This window comes from Phalacrocorax aristotelis, chromosome 12, assembly GCF_949628215.1.
Source record: "Phalacrocorax aristotelis chromosome 12, bGulAri2.1, whole genome shotgun sequence".
Taxonomy (NCBI): domain Eukaryota; kingdom Metazoa; phylum Chordata; class Aves; order Suliformes; family Phalacrocoracidae; genus Phalacrocorax; species Phalacrocorax aristotelis.
Window position 1 is genome coordinate 9,055,016 of NC_134287.1, and position 21,249 is coordinate 9,076,264.

A 21,249-nucleotide genomic window follows, 5' to 3' on the forward strand; every position below is an offset into this window, starting at 1 on the left:
CTGCATCATGCTGGCTTGGATTCAGCAACATGGCTTTCTGTGGCTGCTGCTCTGGCATTGGCCGTGGTTGTTCCTCTGCTCTTCTAGCTGTGGTTTGGCTTGAGTGTTCAGGAAGGCGAGAGAAGGAGGTGCAGCAGTCAGGGCAATGCTGCGGCCATGATGTCTTCGTTCCTCACACTAAGGGTAGGAGATGCTGCTCAAGGGACTATGCCTTCCTCACAGCCTGCATGAAAATTGGAGAGTGGAAACCCACCAGGACCCCAGCACCAGTGCTCTGGTCCCAGTTGGTCCATGTTCACCTGAGCACAAGGGTGGCTTATGAGCAGCTCGGGGTTGGGCCCTGCTGAGGTTCCTCGGAGCTCTTGGCATGTGCCTGCTGCAGCACGCACAGCTGCAGAGCCAGCCTCGATACCTGAATCATGGGGCAGGCACGAGGATGCCAAACACGCTGAATCTGAAAACCCCAATACTTGAGGAGCATTCCTGGAAGCTGCGAGCGGCTGGTGCTCAGCAGCCAGAGGTCTCACACCAAAACTTTCTCCCGCAGTCGGGTCCTTCCTGGCTGCCCCGAGCCTCCTCACGGCTGCTGCTGCTCGGCCTCAGTCCCCCCGCTCAGGAGGGTGGTGGCTCTCCCGCCGCAGTGCGTTTTCGTGGCTATCTGAACCCGCTCAGCCACTCCAGCCGGCTCTTCCCTGCGTCTTATTTGCCGTCGTACATGGTCTTTGCGAATTGTATCATATTGTACATGACTTCGGGTTTCCAGAGTTGTAGTATTCTGACTACAGTATTTCCATGTGTGTACATAAACCTGAATAAGCACAACTGAAATCCTGAATGAAGTGTATACGTTTCATATACTGATTGTCATACGAATGAATTTTATAATTATTCCAATTTTGTTGTAGATTTCCAATCTTTCCTATTTATTTTGTACCAGATTTATTTGTATATTTTGTGATTTTGTTTAAAAGCATTTTGTTTATTTCAATTCTTTTTAGATAAATGATGATTTTTTTTCTGTTGAACATTCCAGTTTATGCATTTTTCCCACCTCCATGCTCCCCCTCATTTCCAAGGGACAGATTTTGGCATGCGGGTGGTGGGGCTGATGTCGGGCATCCTGGACACAGATCTCCACTATTGGCACATCAGTGGTCTTTAATCTCCGCTTCAGCTGTCAAGAGGCATGGAGAGGCCGGATCCTGTTCCCCTTAGAGCCAGGTCTTGCTCTTCGCTTTGGTGGGTCTGGGCCTGTAAGTCCTCGAGCCGGGGAGGGCCGTGCCAGTTGTTTTGGTGACCAGAATCTGGGAAGCTGGTGGCAACATCAATCAGACTTTCTGAAGTTCCGTCAAGGGTGAGGGCCTTTTTCTTCCACTAATAAAAACCCCTATTTACAACCTGCTCTTCATATATCATGTTTGATTGTCTGGAAGTGTAGATGCCGTCTGTCTGTCCAGCTGTAGCATGTGTTCCTGCCAAGTGGTGCATGACTGGGGGTCACCAGTGAGGGACATGGCTGGTGGCAACAGCAGCTCTGTTGGATGGGAGTTACTGGTGGAGTGAGTCTGTCTGTCCCCACTGTGTTAGGTGCTGCTGCCTGCTCCCCTGGCATTGGGACTTCACAGCAGCATTGTGCGAGCCTGCAGTAACAGAAATGTATTTCTGAGCAGGGGAGCATGCCTGTGCTTAGTCCCTGCCCAGCATCACCTCTAGCTCCACGCTGTGGAGGAACGGCCCACCTGTGCGCAAGATACAGCCCTTCCATGCACCCATTTCGTGCTTCTGCCATTCCTCAACCCCAGTCCTCCTCACAGCCATTTCACCCAGCTGCTCTCCCTGCACAGGGCTTTCTTCCCTGCTCAGCTCTTCAGCTGCTAAACCCTATGTTAATGAGTGGGGCAGCATCTGCTCAAGCCTTGTGGGGGGGTTTTGCTGTACCCAGTGCAGCCTCGTCCCAGTTCCTGTGCTGCAGGGTGGCCTCATCCCCCTGGACCTCGCTCCCCAGTGTTACTATCAGCGGGATGGGGACAGTGGCAGGTCCTGTGAGGACTTTCTGCTCCCCCTGCATGTGCTTGTCCCTGGCAGCAGGTGGAGGACAGTGGGATGCTGCAAGCAGGGTGTAAGTAGAATTAATGTGAAGGCAGACTTTGGGGCTGGCTCTGCTGAGGAGGAGCAGGGCAGGAGAGCCTGGGGCTCCTGGAAGGGAGGGTGTGAGAGGGCAGGTCCCTGCAGGGAGGCGGGATGGGTGTTGGCTGCCCAGGTCCAGGCTGCGCTGTGGCAGCAGGGTGGGAGCAGTACCCAAAGCGAAGGCAGCTGCACCCGGGATGCTTCGTCCTTGAGGCTCCAGCAGCACCCAAGCTGCATGCCACTCTCCCTGCAAGGCTGGGCCCCACGCCGCTGCAGCAACAGCAGTGGGCTCCCCAGCAGCAAAAGCTAGTTCTCACATACTGTTTGAGTCATGCGCAAGGTCATCTTTTGCACCTACATGGTATTAAGGCCTGGGAGACCAGGCGCCCCTCCACGCTGCTGCTGCATCGTTCTGTCAGTGCCTGGCCAGCCCTGTGCCCCAGCCCTGCCCTCCTGCCGCATGTTCCACAGCCCAGCAGGACCCAGGGCTGTTCTGCTGGAGGTCAGCATCTTTGTGCAGGGCCAGGGTGGGCTTGTGGCTCTGCACCTACAAAATTGCCTTGTTGATGTACATGCTAGGTGGGTGGGGCTTCAGGGGCTGCGGTTGCAATAGCTGCTGCTCAGGGCTTTGCATTCTCCATCATGGTTAGGCATACCCTGATACTGGGTTTGTGCTTCAGCGGCAATGGGCCCGCTGTCTGCTGAGAGAGACCATGGTGTAAGCAAGAGGAGCTGGCAGCATCTCTAGTTACTGTGACCTAGGCAGAAGGCTGTGCTGTCAGTGCTCAACACAAAATGGCTCCAGGGCTGTCACTAAAGGCAGCATGAGCCTCATGTGCCTGTCCCTGGCGGATGCTGCTTGGTGCAGCCACTGTGAGCACCCTCCGGCTCTGTGGGGTAGTGAGGGTGGGTGTGTGGTGTTGGAGAAAGTGGAAGAAATCAGGCCAGCGAGAGCACAGGGCAGGGGCTGAGGCCTGCCCCAGGCGCTCACGTTGCTCCTGCTGGCCTTTTGCTGCAGGCGGGCCTGCTGCCAGTGGGCAACAGCGAGCCTGAGCCTTGCAGCTGCTGTGGCTCAACCTAGCTCCCCCCCACCCAGGGCCACTGCAGAGTCAGTTGGCGACACAGGTGCTGTCAGGCCATGGGCTTCCCCAGAGAAGTAGCTGGTGCAGGCAGCTACCTGCCACAGGTGCAGGCTGGGCTGTAGCCATGTCCCCTCTGCCAGCCGGGGCAAGAGGCTTCACCCTGGCTCTTGGTGGTGTCTTACTGCAATGCCGTTGCAGAGCCATTGCAGGCTGGGCAGAGTGGCACAAGGCCAGGCAGCAACCAGTGCCTGTGTGGCTGGCAGGCTCTGACTGCTGCTTTCCCACCATCAACTGAGCTTCAAATACTTTCCATTGCTCCAGCCTTGAAGCGGCTTCTCCCCATTGCAGTCAGAAATAGCCCTGGGCTGGGAGTGAGCTATTTGTGGTGACCAGTTAGGAAGGAGGAATGCATCGAGCTCCCCAGACCTCCCTTCCCGCAGTTGCATACCCTCCCCAGCTGCTGAGCTAACGCTTAAAAAAAGGCAAGTGGCTATACTTGGAGAAATGAGGTTTAAACATAGCAAGCCCAGCATGGCCTTTAGTGAAAGGGCTCAAGAACAGCTCCCTCAAACCCTTCCTGCAGCAGAGTGCACTGACATCATGCATTAACTGCTTGCTGGACCCCAAAATCAAGGGGTCAGGGACCCCCAGTGCTGGGTTTGGGGCGTTTACCACTCCCTGACGTGTCAGCTGTGGATTGTTGGCCACCATCTGCAGCGCTTAGTGTTGCATTTCTGTTTGGCACTTTGGGCCCTGGGTACTGGGTATCCTTCTGAGGCCGCTCTGATGGCTGGGCCTGGTCTGGTCTGCTTTGTTTTTAGGTGTGGGCTGAGCACAGCAGTGTCCTGTCCCCAGGGCTGGCCCCGTCTCAGCCGGGTGCAGGGTACACGCCTTTGGCTAGGCCAGCCTGTGCCGTCGCTGTAGCAGCACTGGCCTGCCCTGGGTACTTTTCCTCTGTTTATCTGGGTTTGCAGCTCCCGGTGAGCAGGGGCCCCTGCCAGCCTGGGCAGGGCCCATGCATGGTAGGCAGCGGCCCTTGGTAATGCTTGTGGGAATCAGCCCTGGAAAGGCAATGTTGGTGGTAGTGGCAGGGTGGGGGTGTTGCCCTGCCCACCATTAGAAAGTCCCTCCTCACTCTCTGACTCCAGGCAAGAATTTTTTCTCTCTCCCCCTGCCTCCAGGCTGAAGCTGACTGGGGTAACAAAACCCCTGTGTCCCTCCCCACTGCTTCCTGCCCACCTGCTCCCCCGGGACCAGACCCGCCCTTAAAGCCAGCTCCAGCAACAGCCGCTGCTCAGCAATGCTTCACGCAACCAGTTCCTGGAGATGCTTTCCCTCTTTCTCAGCCACCTGTCCCACTGGGACCCCCACCGCCCAGCCCCAGCTCTCGCTGCCACCTTGATGACAGCCCTCATCCTCTCAGCAACACACCACAACGCACCAGGCAATTCTTAGAAACATCATCATTTATTGGCTTGAACAACTGCCACTGCAGCGGCAGCGTTTCCCGATCAGATGTTGGTGGGTTTTCTTTTTTTAATTTTCTTCTAAGGTACTTCAAAATGGAAAAAGAAAAAGATTAAATGAGTTTATAGTACTGAAACAACAGTCGAATTTGTTACACGGGGGCCCTTGTTGTAATCCCTTCACAGTGAACGGCACAGGGTGGAGCAAGGGAGGCTGCACCCATGACATGAAGGAAAACCGCAGGGCACTGCTGCCCAGCTCTGTGCCGGCTCTGCACCTCCCCCCGGCTGGCTTTGAGGCACAAGGAGCATTTGCCCATCCCCATGGGGCACCCCTAGTCCCCACATGACAGCCTTCAGCCGTCACCCTCCTTGGCCAGGGACACAGCCTTGCCCACCGCAACCTGTGATGAGGTTTCGCTTGTGCTGTGCCAGGCCAAAGGCGGGGGCAGCTGCCAGCTGTACTGGAGTTCCCTGGCTCCCACTGCGGGGCTGGCCCTGTGGCATGTGCTGTTTCCTAGTTCAGGGCAGACACACGTGTCTTACAGCACCCTGGAATAACAGCCCTTTCACTCCAGATGGTGGCCGGGTTTGGCTTTGGGATGCCTCACTTTCTTAAAGCTGAGCAGACAGAAAGGTCAGTAATAGGCAGTAGGAAAACTAACCAACTAACACAATGCTAAAGCAGTAGCTTCAAGCTCCTGGGTTAATATTTACTGCTGAAACTACAGGAGTTGAGAACAGTGTGCGGCTCAGCTGTTTGAGAAATGCGTTGGAAATCATGCATCACATGCTGATGATGAAAGAGCGCTTTGAAACACTGGGAGAGGATAACAAGCATCTACAAGCCAAAACATGTACAACTGCAGATATGCAAGAGCTGGAATCCCACCACCATCCATGACAGCCAGAGGAATCGAACCACTTCCACAGAGAAACTCACGCCAAGCAGAGGGTAAACTGAGTGCTGGAAGCCACAGCAACACCCTGGCTAACACAGGCAGCAGGGGTTTTGTAATCTAGAAGCAGAGGGTTAAGGGCAGCAACCCAACGGGCAGGAGGATTTGGATCATTTTGTCTCCTGCAGGGCCCAGCACCTCCCTACCTTCTCTACAGTGAATGTAACAAATGGCAAAAACCGTTCACAGGACACCGTTCAAATGAAAACCAAATGAAACATATCATGGGAAAGGGAGAAACATGCAGCATCCCTAAATGTAATGGGAGCAGCATGACAGCACAGGTGGGCAGTCCAACCTGACAGCACCACCCAGGCAGAATCCATCAGCTTTTTGAACCGTCTGCAAAACTGAAAACAAGGGTCTCCTTCTAATTAGTGTTAATTTGCAAGAAGTTTCCAGACACTTCCAAAATGTGCCTTTGCAAGAATCACACCCCCCCAACCCATCACCCCAAGGGCCCCAACATAGGAATCCGCTCCTGATCACTGCTAGCATCATGGTTTGTCTTCAGAGATGCTTTGCTTCTTCCTACTTATTCTTCTTCTTCTTCCTCCTCTTCTTCCTCCTCTTCCTCTTCTTCATCATCATCTTCATCGTGGCAATGTGTGATTTCCTGAGGTGCCTGGGGGAAGAGGTTGGGTGGTTTGATCTCACTGATGGAGCGGGTCAGTTGATGCCGCTTGTAGTCAGAATCTTTAAAATCCACTGAGGTGCGATTGCGCGTGGCCATCGGCGACTCCTTCTCATTGATGTCGACGTGCGTGTGCTCTACTGTGGACTCATGTGGCATCTACATGTGTAAGAGAGAGAGGAGATGGCAAGGGCTGTCCCAGTCCCAGGGTATCTCCCTGAGACAGACGGAGAGCAAACCCCAGAATATGACCCTTTGGCCCACAGTGCATCAAATGCCACCCAGCCCTCCAAGGTGCTGCTCCTGGTGCTTGCGGCTTGTAGAAGTGTTAATGAACAGAAGTGCAGACACCTTTGGGACCCCTGCCCACCTCCCCGAGGTCTGCAACTCACCAGGACGTGGGCGGCTCTGAAGAGGTAGCTGAAGGGGTAGTAGAGGAGGTTGATGAAGGAGGCTGCATAGAGATCAGCGTAGCGCATCACCTGGCTGGCAAACAGGGTCTGCCGAGAGCCGCTGCGGAAGAGGCTCCCCATCATCCCGTAGCACATGTCCATGTCATGGGTCACTTTCTACAAGCAAAGGGCAGATTAGATGCTGTGCTGGGCACGCAGCAGCGTGGAGCCATGACAACACTGACGTGGAGTGCACTGAGGGCTGGGGACTACAGGAGATCTGCAAGGATCTCCAGCAAGGCTTTCTGTGCTCGCATCCTGTGGCATCAGAGGGGAAGGCGGCAACGGGCTCAGGGCCAGTGCCTGCCCCAGGCTGGCATCCCACGGCTGGCTGAACCAGAGGCTATGGCCCCTCCCAGCTTGTGTGTGCTAGCACCCCATTCTGCAGCAGTGAGCACCATCAGTCAGTGCTGTTGTGTGCGTGAGGAAGGAGACCCTATTCCAGACCAGGCTGCCTTTCAGGATTGCCAGTGACACCAGTGAGCTGAGAAACTCCTCCATTTGCATCCACAAAGACAGAACAGCTTTGCCAAGCCTGCCGTGCCCACCCAAAGGCAGAGCAAAGCATTTCAGGGCTGAGCAGTGGGGTTGGGTTGTCAAGCCCTGTGGGATCCAAAAGGATGAAAAGGGATTTTTATGATTGGTACCTTAATGCGTCTCTGGATGGAGCTGATGTCAGGGCGTTCATTGCTGCTACTGTCCAGATGCCTAGTTACAGGCGAGAAGGTAAATACATGGTGTGAAAAGCCTTTCAGAACCAGATGTTGTGGGATGGGGGCTTGGGGAAGGGAGGCTGGTCTGGAGGGGAAGGTTGATCTTGTGGGCAGAGCCCAAGCCTGAGTCAAAGCTCCGGCAGCAGTGCCGCTAACCCAACCCCGAGGTTTCGTCAGAGCCACTCAGCTGTCGCTAGGCTGGGAAAGGCAGCAGGAAAGTTGTCACTGTTTGAACACTCACTTGTATAGCTCAGCCAAGAAAATGTCCAGACTCTGAAGCTCTTCAAAAAGGGCTGGAAAATCCGGAAAAGAAAGGGGGAAAAGGTAAGTTTAAACTGTTGAAATGGAAAGGGCTGAAAGCAAACCCACCATCCTGCCCACTCCCCTTGTGTGGTGCTGGAGGGGCACTGCATCAAGAAGCATGGCATCTCACAGCCACTGGGCAGGGAGAGGGTTCAGTCATGCTCTGTGCCACTGGGAGAGCTTTGGGCTTGGTTTCTGGCTGACCCTTTTGTTTTTGAGGCTGAACCTTCAGAAGTCCTCACGAAACCCTTCCAACCAGCCCTGGGGCAATTTGCATAACCCCAGACCTATTTACACACCAAAGAGCAAACCTGGGAGAAAAGCAGTAGTGCTGCAGGATGGGAAACACACAGCACTTTGGCAGCAGAGGAGCAGAGGGAGTGGGAGCAAGGAGGAAGCGGTTGGTGAGCAGAGACTCCCTGCAGATGAGAGAGCAGTCATGGCTCAGGCGTAACAGGAAGAATAACCCAGGTGTCTTGCCAGATACTGTTTACCAGAGAAGCCGCAACTCCATGCGGGCAGAGGGAGAGGAGTTTCTGGGGCAGGGTGATGGATGAGGAACACCTCAACCCCACCCAGCTGCAGCTTCTCCCCTGGCCAAGTCAGCTTTTGGCTGATCACATGCAAGCAGCCTGGTAAAGAGCACAGGGAAGGCCTGGGACTCCAAGGCCAGCCACAGAGAGCTGCCCCAGCTCCTGCCACCAGACCCAGGGAAAGAGGGCTGAAAGGAGAAGCGGCAAGCCAGGGTGAGCTGTCCCCTGGTGATCTCAGGGGTGAAGCACCAGGCAAATAAATGCAAAGCCTGGCCTGGGATTTGCCTGGCTGCTGACCGCTTTTGTCTGTCCAGACGTGCAGCTCCTGTGCCAGCTCGGGGATCACCAGGAAGGTCCTCCAGCCCTGGCGCTTCTTGGATTTGAGAATGTCTCCAAAGATATGGTCTCCAATGTACAAGATATCCTTCCCTTTGGCCCCCAGCAGGTCACAGACTGTGTCCGAAGAGCCTGAGAGAAGAATGGCATGGCTCAGAATGAGGAGCCAAAAGGAAATGTGTGGCTCATTTCAGAGGGCCAGGGTTAAGGACAGAGCAGGTGCATTTTCACCCCAGAAACCTCTCCTGCGAAATGTAGCACCCCAGCTTGGCCATGACAGCATGGGGCACTGCCCGCCTGAGAGTTCACCCAGGGGCAGCTTTGCCCATGCACACCCCCACGAGTGGTAGCAGCAGAGAGGCCATGCTGCCTCTCACCCCGTGTGAGAATGATGAAGCCCTGGGCATCACAGACAGCCCTGTATATCCACCTGCTACCCTTCCCTGGCTCAGGGGACCCTCCAAGCATGGTCACAGTGGTGGCAGCACTGTAAGTACAGCTGGGAATGTTGTACTGGGCCAGCTGTGGATCCCCCTCCACCACAACCCCTGCAGTGGCATTTCCCAGACCCTCCCTGGCAAGGAATAAAAGGGTGTTTGAGGAACAGGTCCGTTTCTTCCCTGCATTGGGCAACAATGGTGATGGAGAGTTTCTGATGCAGTCTGCAGAGGGCACAGAACAATGTGTTTTGGGAAACAAAACATCACCTAGTGCCTGGCACAAGCCCTCTCACAGCTGAAGTGAGTGAAGGCCATGAGGGCACGTCAGAGCCACTCCTCAGGACAAGAAGGGTTCTTGCCTCACCTCCTGAGTACACGATGCCATGCTGCAGTGGGCCAGTGTAGGTACCAATCTTCAGCTTCCCAGTCACCTGAGGAAGGAGACAATGAGTTGGTACAGAACAGCTGATGGTCTGGATCTTTTCTGTCCTATTGACACTTTATTCTCTGTCTCTCTCTCACTCCCAGGCAGCCTAGAGGTGGCTTTCCACATTCTTTTCCTATTACCACCTGCAGTACGTTAGGGAAGCCAGCAAAGCCTCGAGCTCTGCTGTGCCCCAGGTGATGGGGCTGCTCGGGAATCACTAAGAGGAGAAGCCAGCCCACCATCTCTAGGGCAGGTCCTGTCTAAGCACTGTGTTGGCCATTGCCACTAAGAGATGCCACGCAGGAGGTGCACGAGCCCTTCCAGCCATAGAGGTACCCTCCATATACCACTCACCGTGTCCACCTGCCGCAACACGGTGCCCTCCCCAAAGAAAAGGGGTTTTCGTGCATCCACCAGGATCAGGTCGAAGTAGGACTGCCACGGCCGATGGGCACTCCCAGGCTGCAAAGGCAAAGGCAAACCCCAGAATCAGATGCAGCTCAGTCAACCACGGGGAGCTTAACCAGAGTGTCACTGTCCATAGCAATAACCTTGTGACGTTGCTGGTCCATCAACATTCCCTAGCTTGTGCCTCTTGCGGCACGATGCTGGGTTGCCAGGGCCATCTCCTAAAGCACTCCCGTCTGCAGCAAGCCCATCCTAACCCAGCCTAGCAGCGAGGACTGAGGACATGGTGTGGGACAGGTGAACTGCACTGAACATCCATGTCACAGCACAGCTGTCATGTAAAGAGATGCTGTAAATGACACCACTGCCACTGTTTCTGAAGGTGACATCCTGTGTAGATCCAGACACACGTGACTTCACAGCCTCAGCCTTACAGTGCCACACTAGTATAGTTGCCAAGAGTGGGAAATGCCCAACCCTATTCCACAGAGCACGTCTTTGAAGCACAGCCCTGCCCACAGGACACAGGGAATTCATGAGCCCTTTCTGCTCCATGTTTCCACTCTTTCCGAGATCAAGATGACAGCAAGGAGTCATTTGCGCTATCAGTTGTGGTGATTTTCCATGTTCTGGAAATTTCTCCATTGGCCACCTTCTACCTTAAGAGCACAGTGTGAAAACACATCTTTTGAGCGTGAGATAGCCTCCCAGAGTATAAATTCAGCTTAGACGCCTCTCTCCAAAAGTTGCAAGGCTGAGTGTTGACCTCAGAAAATCAGAAAAAGCATGACTAAAACATTTGGGGTTACCATAGTCAAGGCACAATCAGCCATAACTGTTTCTGCTGTTTTATAAAACTCTTTCCTTTCCATCGAGGTTTTCTTTTAACAACATCTAAAACACTGTGCAAGATTTCTAAGAAACCTGGCTGCAAAATACCACAGTTAAAATGTGTTATCACTAAAATAATGTTATGATTAACACAGATTATTGTTTGAGACCAGATGATGCCTCTTTTCTCTTTGTTATATTGTATTTGCTTTGATCCCATTCAAATAAAGACACAAAACAGCAAGTGTATTTTAACCAGATTAAAGCAAGTAATCCCACGCAGCTGATGAAGCAGGATTAAAATGCTTTCCAGCTACACAGATAATTAGGCACATCAGTTTCTATTGGAACCACAGTCTAGAAATCACATACCTTTGGTCCATGTGGAAAGTCAAACAAGTAAGTCATAATTTTCTGAAAGACAGAAAGAAAGTATTCAAATATGTGTTTTAAAACATACATTTGTGTAGTTTATAAAAGCATATTTTTCTGCTTTTACCTTTTTCAGGTTACACAATTTTATTTTCAGGATTTACACAAAAGTCAGCACAAGATTTGAAGACAAAATGAATGGATGGAATTTAAAGTGACAGGAATTAAACCAGTAATTTTTATAATCAAAGAGCACATTTGCCTCAGAAATCTGCACACTGCTTCAGGTATATCTTCCAATGCTTTAAAATGGCATATAAATCTTTGGATTAGCAGCGTTGCAATATCCTGACATTTACCTGGAGTTGAAGTAACCATGTTTATTCCTACAGCACAGCAGACAGCCCTTTCTAGCTCTGAGACCTCTCCAGGACCATGGCTTTGGTGACCTGTCTGTACTTAGACTATCTCACTTGAAAGGGAAGTTCTGCATTTTAAAGGATGCTGAAATCTAAAATTAGTATAATTTTCTCTTTTGGCCTTTTAATTGCTGAGGAACTCAGTGAAGCACAGAAGGACTTAAGCCAGGCCCATACTAGGTCAGTAGCAGAACCAGGACTATGAAAGATGACTCAAGACCTAATCTGCATTCACCACTAAATGATCCTACACCTAGCTTAGAAAACACCTGATTCTCCACCAGAAGATGTCCTACCAAAACCCATACAAATGAATGGCTGGCTTTTGCTTATCCCATTATATACCAACACAACAATTCAAGCAGCACTTACATCTGTGTATTTATAGTCGCTGTTTGTGACGAGAAACACCTTTCCAACTTCATTCATGCGGCTGAGCAGCAGTGGCAGCTTCCCCTGAAAGCCAACGGACATACAAGTCACACGCAAAACCTACAGAGATTCCTCAGGGGCAAAACACTCTCAATTATGATCCCACCAGACAAAACAAAGCAAATCAAACCACCAAGCCAGCAAACTCTCATGTTTTGCACTGGCCAGAGCCAGGAAAGCTGTCTGTCTGTCTGTCCTTGCAACACCCCTCCAGAACACAGCCCGGCGGAGGAAGGCGAGAGGGCAGGGCTCAGCAGGGCTGCGGTGCCTTTGACAACCACAGTGCCAGGCACCCTGTCCGCCTCCCACTGATCTGCTCTGTGCCAGGCACGACGGAGCAGCTCCTCCAGCTCCATGTCCATTCCCGAAATAGGCCCAGAGGCAGGTGAAATCTGAGCTCACAAGAGCCACAAGTGGGAGCACATTATAATTCCAACCTCAAATTAGGGAGAATTTATTCCTGGGGCTATTTTTATTGAATCATAAATCTCAGTCCATTGCCAGAGTATCTGATTACCTCACAGAACAGTTTCCTAAGAATTTTGCAGGCATGTAACTACAAACAGGTTAACTGTTTTAAAGTGATAGTCTACCACAGAGCTCATATCAACTGAAGAATAATTATATGGTAAGTGGTCCAGAAGGGCCTCGCACACTGCAGAGAGGGCAAAAGTAAGGGAACCACTGGAGCTTGCTCAATTAGATGTGCTGAATGCACATTTTTGGGCTTTCAAGAGGCCAGACATTGGTGAGTCGTTCAGGTTCTTTCCCTCAGTCCCTCATGGATAAATGCATATAACATTTTTGTTGGACGGCTAAGGCATACTTCTGTCTGAAAAGATGCTCATCTGTTGCTTTTTAAAAAGAGGTCTGCTTGGGCAGCGAAAATGTGGGCAGGGAACACAGTTGTTTTCACCACCAAAAGAAGCAACACGAGCCTTGCCAGCATATTCACCTGTGTCCTCTGATAACATTTCCTCTGGCTTTTATAATTTACGTAAAAAACGTGCACGTGAATACAAAATCATGTGGATCGCTGGCTCAGAATAAAGGCTGCGTCCGAACTTTCCACTTTGTCTTTGGTTATTACAATAGAAATCACAGCGTTATCTGTTTTGTGATTTAGTAAAGCAAATCAGCATGTTTATTTCTTGCCTGCTTACTCAGTACAGAATGTCACGTAGCACAAGTAAAGTAGCTTCCCACTTACATCTTTCACCACGTACTTTTCCAGATTCTCAAGGGTCTTTTCCTTAAGTGATCCCTGAAATAGAAACAACAGAACCCAGTGAGGTAACGGAAACTTATGATGAGACATCAAAGTAATGCCAACTTTCACACTTCAAAATGCTGTGAAAGTACAAACCAGGGCGAATCTGAACCAGTGACTCTAGAGATGAGAGGCTTTGAGTAGCAGGGACCATCACAAACTCTGTGATCCATCGATTCCCTCACCATGGTAAATAATCCACTTCAACAGCATTTTAACCCTTTCAGAAGGGAATACAATAGAAAAACAAAAAATAGATTTGCCATACCAAACAAGACAGTGAATGACCTGTCTCCAACACTGACCATAAAGCTTAACTCAAAGGCCAACTCCAACATGTATCACACAACACTGCGTAAGGAAAGAAAAATAGATTCCTGACTTCTGCATGGCTAAAAGGACCACCACAGGTACAACTGTGAGCAGAGTTCTCCTGTAATGGTTCTCCATCCCACCCCAACAGACCTCTTGAATGAGGAAGAACAAGAAAATCGGGTCTTTAACCAGATGTTAATGCTCACAAAATTATATTCTAAGTTTGTGCACAAATGTGTGAAAAAGATGAACTGCCTCTCCTCTCTAAATAGAGGCGTATTTCTCTGTTTAATGCAGGTGCTTTTCAGACAACGTAAAGTAGTACCAATGTAAAAAAATTTACAGTAAATACAGTTTTAATAATTAGGACAATGTAAAAGTTGTGGACTGTAAATGCAAATACCCCTACGGCATCATGTTTTAAACCCCATGAATTACAGTACAGAAACAGGCACAATAAGAAGGAATAGGAAGCCAAGACAGATATGTTCCAGTACTAGGAGGGCAGCTGATATCTTGACTTACTCACATACAACTGCAATTTATTATTTGCTCACTAGGCGGCAAAGCAAGGCTCTTGCCCAAAAGTGGAATAACACATCTTAACTCATGAGTTACAAACCAGACCCTCTAACTCAATTACAACTACAGACGTCCCAAGGAGTTCTTGCCATCACCTTATAATGAACCCAGTCAACAGCATCTCTGACATCCTGGAACATACTCCTGAAGGACATGAAGAGGTCTCCATCTTTAAACCCTGTTTCACAGCTGTGAGGAGAAAGAAGAGACTGTAGCGGCCAATTGCAGCAGGTAAGAAACACGTCAAGGAGAGAGACAGTTCAAAAGGTTGTTTGGAGCTTGCGTTTTCATCTTACCACAACGGTTTCTTATTTACTCCTTTACTGCAGCTCAGCCTTGAAAGGCTACAACAAGAGTTTAACAGGATCTGCATGTTACCCAAGAACATTTGTTCAAAATTTTAGGATGCGAGTTCCTAACTACGGGCCTGTGTCTCCACAGCAGTACTACAGCTTGCTGTGACTGCAACTCTTATTTCTCCCCCACAGTATTACAAGAAGGAAAAAGGCTGGGACTGTGCAGTTTGCAGCATTTTACAAAAGGTGAATGGTACTGAGAAAGCAAGCAGAATGCTGCTCTTTCTCCTTCTTTCCAACACTGAAGAAGGGGGTGCCATGGAAATCAACCAAATGTAATATTTGCTCCTGAGAGGATATTCCTGTGTTGAACTGTTGGAGTTAACATGAGAAATTTCCTCTACAAGATACTGTGGAGGTATCTTTGAAAGACCCACAAGAGTTTGCATCAGAAAAAATCAAGGAGGATTAAATAGAGCTGTATTTGTTATGACAGCAATCATCACGCCTGTTCTGAGAAAGGACGCTTCACCTGATGGATTTTTGGCATAAACAGTTGTTCTGCTCCCAGGTAAAATCCCATTAAACCTTTGCCTTCCACTCACACAATATGCATCACATGAGTCAGCAGCCCGGCAGCATTCACATTTGCCAGTTCAAAAAGCAGCTATTTTTTATTCTTATACCTATTGAAAACTAGGTAAATACTCATGCTGCACAAACAGCCTTTTACACCACACTGTGCCTGAGCATTTCACCTTTAAGTGAACAAAGACCTTAATTATGACATGAGGGACTTGTGCTAACTGGCTGAGGAAATTTATCCTTTCAGTTACCAGTTCAACGTGGCTCCAATGGACATGGGTTCAAAAATGAGCTGTCCGGTACCTGTAATCACCCTGTAAGAACTGTGTGATCTTAGAAGCTGGCCCAAATACCTGTCAGTGATACTGATATCCCCCACGAAGGAAAACATCATAACCAGTCTCTGCCGTACACACAGATCATCTTGTCACCACTAAATTCTCTAAACATCAAAAGAATAAGAGGCCTGAATTTTTCCCCACTGAAACCACTTGAGGGACCCCCACTGATGTTAAGAACAGCTCCATCTGTGTGGTATTGCTCTCTATAATAGCTATCTTACTCTACCACCAGCACCTCAAACTGGAGGGAATACATACCTAGTGTACCGGTCACAGTTAGTAAAGAAATCCACTAAGCAAGCCAATAGGTAAGTCTCTGCAAAGAAACAAAGAAAGATTTTAAAACAAGGATATCATCATACAGCCAGCTATCTTTAGGCCCTGTGCCCAAAAGAAGAAAGTTCATGTAAAAAAAAACCCAAACAAACAGATAAGTAGAGTACAACATTAGCAAAGCTTTACTGGCTTCAAAGGCACAGAAACAGGCCTGTGTTGGCTCACATTAGACTCACCTGGTAGATTGAATAATGTGTTCAGAATGTAAAACCTATCTGTGTCATCCCTCTGGATAAACTTATTTGGATATTGATCCCGTGTTTCAGGCCTGAGAAAAGATAAAGTGGAGAAGAATGAAGCTACAAAAAAATAATGAGGATAAAATTGCTGACCTGCAAAATCTAGTTGTAGTGGGGTCCATTAACCAGAGTCTGTTGTGCTTTAATCAACACCCAGCTTTCCCACATGCACTAGCGGCACAAGAGCAAAACTGCATCCACCGGCATTCTCTTCACCATGCTGGCTCCGGCACAAAGCCCTCATTGCTGAGTCAGCAAACTGAGCAGAGCCCACACAGGGAAACAGAGTGGTCCAGAGTCCACAACTCGACCTTAAGCCCCATGCTGCTGGCTATGAGGATGCCTTAAATCATCTGCACTTTCATTGTTTGCTTATCTTAAACTTTCCCCCGCTTCCCTTGAGTTGCTTTACATTCCCCTGAGCAGCTTTTAGCCGCGGAGTGCACGGCTGTGCTGTGGGAGACTTGCCTGGGGCCCTCTGCAATTAATCAGCAGGGTGGCGATGACTGAAGTCATTTAATTATTCTGCTTTCCTTCATTTCTGGAGCTTCTGAAGATCACCTCTAACCCAAAGAGGCACTTAAGCACATATATAAGGGCTTTTTCTAAATTTTGGCTTCGTGATGCAAGGACTTACAGGCTTGCAGTAACAAGGTCTGTCACCTTGGGGCCCTGATCTGGCCTGCACTTGCCTTCCATCCACCCACCCTTGCAGCAAGGGTGCGAGGGGCTTTGCTGGGACACATCAGGCATGTAGCACCGCAGTCCCCTCTGCTTCCTACAGCACCTTCTCTGGGGCAAGAGAAACACAAGCAGCCAGGGAAGGCTGCAGGAAATGGCACGCAATGTCTCGCCCACAAAGGTCAGAAACACAAAGGGGTAGAGCAAGCTTGTTCTTCCCCCAAGCCAGCTCAGACCCTTGAACTTTCTTAGCAATGGCTGTGGAGTTAACAGTCTCAGGTCCTCTCAGGGGCAAGGGTCCTCTCTGCTCCCAGCAGCCCTCACAAAATGGCCTTGTCTTAACTGACAAGCTGCTGATGTTAAACTGTGCCAGGACAGGTGAGTGGCCCCTGGATTGTCCCACCAATCCCTTCCCACAGCACACTTTCTTCTATTCCCAGCACAGTACAGATGTGCCTGTGCTGGCACGGAGCTTTCGTCTATAAAGACCCTGGGCTGTTGCTCTGCCTAGGACCCTCAGTCCATCCCCAGTCAATCCTGAAGCTGTAGGAACACCAATACAGCATCTGGTGTTAGTGGAGTCCCCGCGACTCCTTAGACAATGGGTGCCCTGAGGATCTGTGACACAAAAGAGCATATTAAGTCAAGAACAGCCAAGAGTCAGCACTCACCCTCTGAGGAAATTAAAGCCATGTGCACACACCAGGAGGTTCCCATAGGCATCAACTTTCAACAGGTTTCCATAGTGGGTATCAAACACCAGGCCTCTGTTAAAAAAGTGATTTAAGATATGAAGAAGTGAGCGTATTAAGCGGCAACCGTTTTAATAGCAGTTCTTTCCAAATCAGCTCTAGAACAGCTTGCTCACACGGTGCGGGGCATCAGAACAGAGTTGCTGCTATTATGCAGATGGTGTCCCTACTGTCCCTTTCACCCAGCTGCAGGTGAGCAACGAGAGCCCTGCATTGCCAGGTGAAAGGTACAGCTGATCTGCTCTCCACACACTTGAAAACAGAACCTTTTAACCTGGCAGAGGCTTAGCTATGCACGTACCAGGGAAGATGTGGGCCCCTTCCACAGGGTCACGAATGTGACATCTGTGTTTGTGGTGCCCTGACAGCCCTGCTGGGCTGCAAGGAAGAGCAAGGTGTGATAAAGCAATTTCTCCCCTCCTTTTCATTGCTCTGTCATAGGCAGAGCCGGATGGGGCATGTAACTATTGCACAAAATGCTTTGGACGTTCCCGGTTCCAACTCTAGCAAAACTCTGTCTCACTTATCTAGTAGCGTGCATCCGGAGAACGCAACCTTCCCACAGAGACACCCCTACTGTCCCCTCCCTGGGATGAAGGCAGTGGGTTTAATGGCATCTTCATCACAGGCTTGCAAAGGGCTACTGTCTTGTTACAGGCACGGGCACACCCAGCAACAGTTTCAGTGTAAAACATGATGAGAGGAGGGAAGGACAGAGGCTGCCAGACTGAAAACTGGCACAACAAGCCAACAGACCTTCTGGTCCAGCCTTTTGTAAAGAAGCTCCAAAGGAGTCAAAAAAGCAAAATCCAGCAAAGGTACAAGTGGAAACAACTTAAAGGTGCAGAGTTAGATCAAAAGCCTTGTTTAAAACAAGCTATGTCATTTTTACCTCTGCTACAAAAAGACAAAATGTAAGAATTTTGTGACTTTGCACCATTAACTTTGCTTTTGGTGTTTGATCCATTTAGACAAGTGAACTGGAGTGGTCCCTCTTTTATTCTTGTTTACTGTCAGCTTAATTTTCAGGATGTCTTATGCACCAGGACACTACTAATTAAAATCATTAGAGGAAAATGTTCTGAGACATTCTAGCAGCCTCATGGACAGTAACAGCTCCTTCTCACCTTGATTTAACTCCCGATCCAATTGTGTCTCTGCTGTCTTTGCTTTGAAAGGTTATTTTTGGACCATGTTTTCAGCAGGCCTCTTTTCTTGCACACTCTCCTCTCTGCTGGTGTGGATTCATGTGCGCAAAGGCCCTCCACGCACTGGAGCAGTCTGCTCCCTTCCCCATGACCTGTGGTCAACCACAGGCTTCACCGGCACAACTCTGAAAACCTGGCCTCACATGTTGCCTATGAACTTTACAAAACAAATATTCAAGGCCTCGAGCAGGCTGGGTTGGTATCTGTTAGTCATTTACCTGGTAGGGAATGCAGGATCATACACAAAATTGAGCAGCTCATGAGGGTATCCAATGGAAACTAATCTTTCTACGGTCAGGTCAAATCCAAGAGATTCGTATTCAGGGGATTTATACACTGTACCAAGATGAGATTTCAGTTAGAAAATTTGAAAACAGCTAGGGGGTTAAACAAGAAGGCAGTTAGAAGTAATGTACCCGTTCGCCCTCCTCCCTCCTCCACATCACACGTTCCCTTCTTTGATCCTGCCCTTCACTGCCTCTGGACCCCCAGCCCGGAGCCACGGTGGAATTAGCTCATGCTCCAGGACTGCAGCTGAGCAGAGCTGCAGTTCAGGTTTCAGCAGCAGAGCACACCAGATGAAATATCTATCAGTCTATCACAGCTCTCTGCATCAGGAAAAATGTATTTCAAACTGCAGCTCCTCTCCCTGCAGTCCTGCTAGGCAGATGCATGAACGCTCCCTGTTCCACCTGCTCGGATCGGATTTTGGTTTGCTGTGTTTTCACAAAGCTGATGAAGAAACCAATACATTTTGAGAACAGGTATTCATGGTTAGAAAACCTGAAATTCATTGCTGCTGTGCTACTGTTACTGCTCTGGATACAATCCCTAAGCTTAGTATTGTCTCCAGATTTCATCTCAAGGGATTTATGTTTGCTGCAGACTACGTTAGCTTGAAGGTAGAGCTGTCAAGTTAACACATGATTTGTTTGTTAATAATACCATATGGTACTGTAAAAATCTGTTAGCTATTACCCTTGTGCATCAAAATGCTAGTCTTTTAAGCAAGCTCACTGTTCTTACATTTCAGAGGAGCAGCTCATCTGTGACACACAGCTCAACGCAAAACAAAGGGACTTATTCATCCAAGTCATTCCCACCATCAGGCCTGTCCTCTTCCTGCAAATGACCTTCCCACATACTGGAAATGTTACTGCTTAATCAGATCATTAAATTCACATTTAAAAGGAAATCACTGTGTTTCCATGACGGACGGAAAAGACTGTGTTTCTCTGATGGTGTGTTTACATTTGCTGCATGTCGCTGTCTCAAACTGGTCCTAAGATGTAACAAGATCAAATACAAGCCTTGACTGCAATAAGGGTTACTGTGGGTTCAATGGGCCCAACTGTCTCAAACGTGAATATTTCAAATTTAGCTGAGTAAAATACAAAAATGTGCAAATTACACAATAAGCTTGTTAGAGGACAGACTGCTTTTCCTGAGAGAGATCTAGCACATCTGTGGACCTCATAATATATAATATATATGGTCTATACTGCCCAGGTAATCACTGCCATATATATACTGTGGAGCTACTGTGGAAGCTCAATGTGAGAGGAGAAAACAGATATATAAAATACTACAAAAATACTGAGAAGGCAAGGACTATAGAAAAATCGAGACTGTCAAAAGACTCAGACCACAGTAACTGTGATAGAGGGCTCCCATATCTCTTAATGATCTAAAAAGGACCAGAATCCCAATAATTAGTTTTCCCCATTAAACTAACACCATTAAAAACATAATAAGCAAACCTGTAATGTTCTTAAACAGATAAGTAAAATCAATAAAACGGTTATCAAAATCTTCAAGCATTATTATACCAATGACAAATATCAATGACATGACACGACATTCAATGCACGTAGTCTTTTCTGTCCTTTAGGAAAGGAAGGGTTGATTGAGCTATAGATAGGAATCAGCAATCAAAAACTACAGCTAATGAAAAAAGCAGTGACTGACAAGGCAATTCTGGGGAGCGAGCTAGAGTTGGAGGGAGCAAAACGCAGTTAGGTGATGAACAACATTGTGGGAGTGACGCCAGAGCATCATCTGGAAAAAGGAATTCCTCTAATGCAGGGCAGTAAAGGCACTTCCCAGGGAAAACAGTAAACCTGCACATACTCTCAGAAGGTGAAAGTGCTGCAAAGCTCCCTGTTATGTGAAGCAGCCTCCAGTCCCCCGCTCTGTCCATGAAGCTTCTGCACTCCTCATTAGCTTCCTGCGAATTTGACCATGTTACCAACTTATTCATAAAACATCAAACCCAAACAAAACATTTCTCCAAGGAACCCCTGCTCTTTCTGAACTCACGAACCATGGCAATGCTGCCCAGACACAAAGAATCTCAAGGAGCACACTGGCATCTCCTCTGGACAAGCAGAAATGGTTCATCAACAGCTCCAGCAGAATCTTTCCAGTGAAACTGTAGGGCTTTTTGTTAAACAATCTGTGCATCCTGTTAACACTCCACCAGAGAACGGCTGTGGTAGGACATGTGGCCAGCTACTCACAAAATGCCCTCACTCAACTTCTTCCTTTCTGTACCTGCCTCCCTGCCTTAGATTTATCACTACAGACCTCCTTTTAACTCTCTGAGGAAACAAGCTGAAGCAGCAGCAGGAAAAAGACTGAAGAACGGGTATCAACCTCAGCCTTCATCATCCCAAGTCTCCGTTGAGGCAGTACCGCAACAGGATTAATT

At 49.0% G+C, this 21,249-nt stretch overlaps 1 protein-coding gene across 1 annotated transcript in view; it reads right to left on the bottom strand.

The window, feature by feature from the left end:
* Positions 1-4,657: 4,657 nt before the first annotated feature.
* The window catches only part of NT5C2 (5'-nucleotidase, cytosolic II), a 62,429-nt gene continuing 45,837 nt past the window's right edge, over positions 4,658-21,249 (bottom strand). Inside the window, exons 4-18 of the mRNA XM_075108264.1 lie at positions 18,758-18,875; positions 17,251-17,346; positions 15,836-15,927; positions 15,582-15,639; positions 14,197-14,290; positions 13,145-13,198; positions 11,875-11,958; positions 11,084-11,125; positions 9,827-9,934; positions 9,410-9,476; positions 8,567-8,737; positions 7,675-7,726; positions 7,368-7,428; positions 6,661-6,837; positions 4,658-6,427 (exon numbers count right to left, since the gene is read on the bottom strand). Of these exons, the coding sequence (XP_074964365.1) occupies positions 6,170-6,427; positions 6,661-6,837; positions 7,368-7,428; positions 7,675-7,726; positions 8,567-8,737; positions 9,410-9,476; positions 9,827-9,934; positions 11,084-11,125; positions 11,875-11,958; positions 13,145-13,198; positions 14,197-14,290; positions 15,582-15,639; positions 15,836-15,927; positions 17,251-17,346; positions 18,758-18,875 (1,532 nt within the window). The 3' untranslated portion in view covers positions 4,658-6,169. The remainder of the gene's footprint in view (positions 6,428-6,660; positions 6,838-7,367; positions 7,429-7,674; positions 7,727-8,566; positions 8,738-9,409; positions 9,477-9,826; positions 9,935-11,083; positions 11,126-11,874; positions 11,959-13,144; positions 13,199-14,196; positions 14,291-15,581; positions 15,640-15,835; positions 15,928-17,250; positions 17,347-18,757; positions 18,876-21,249) is intronic.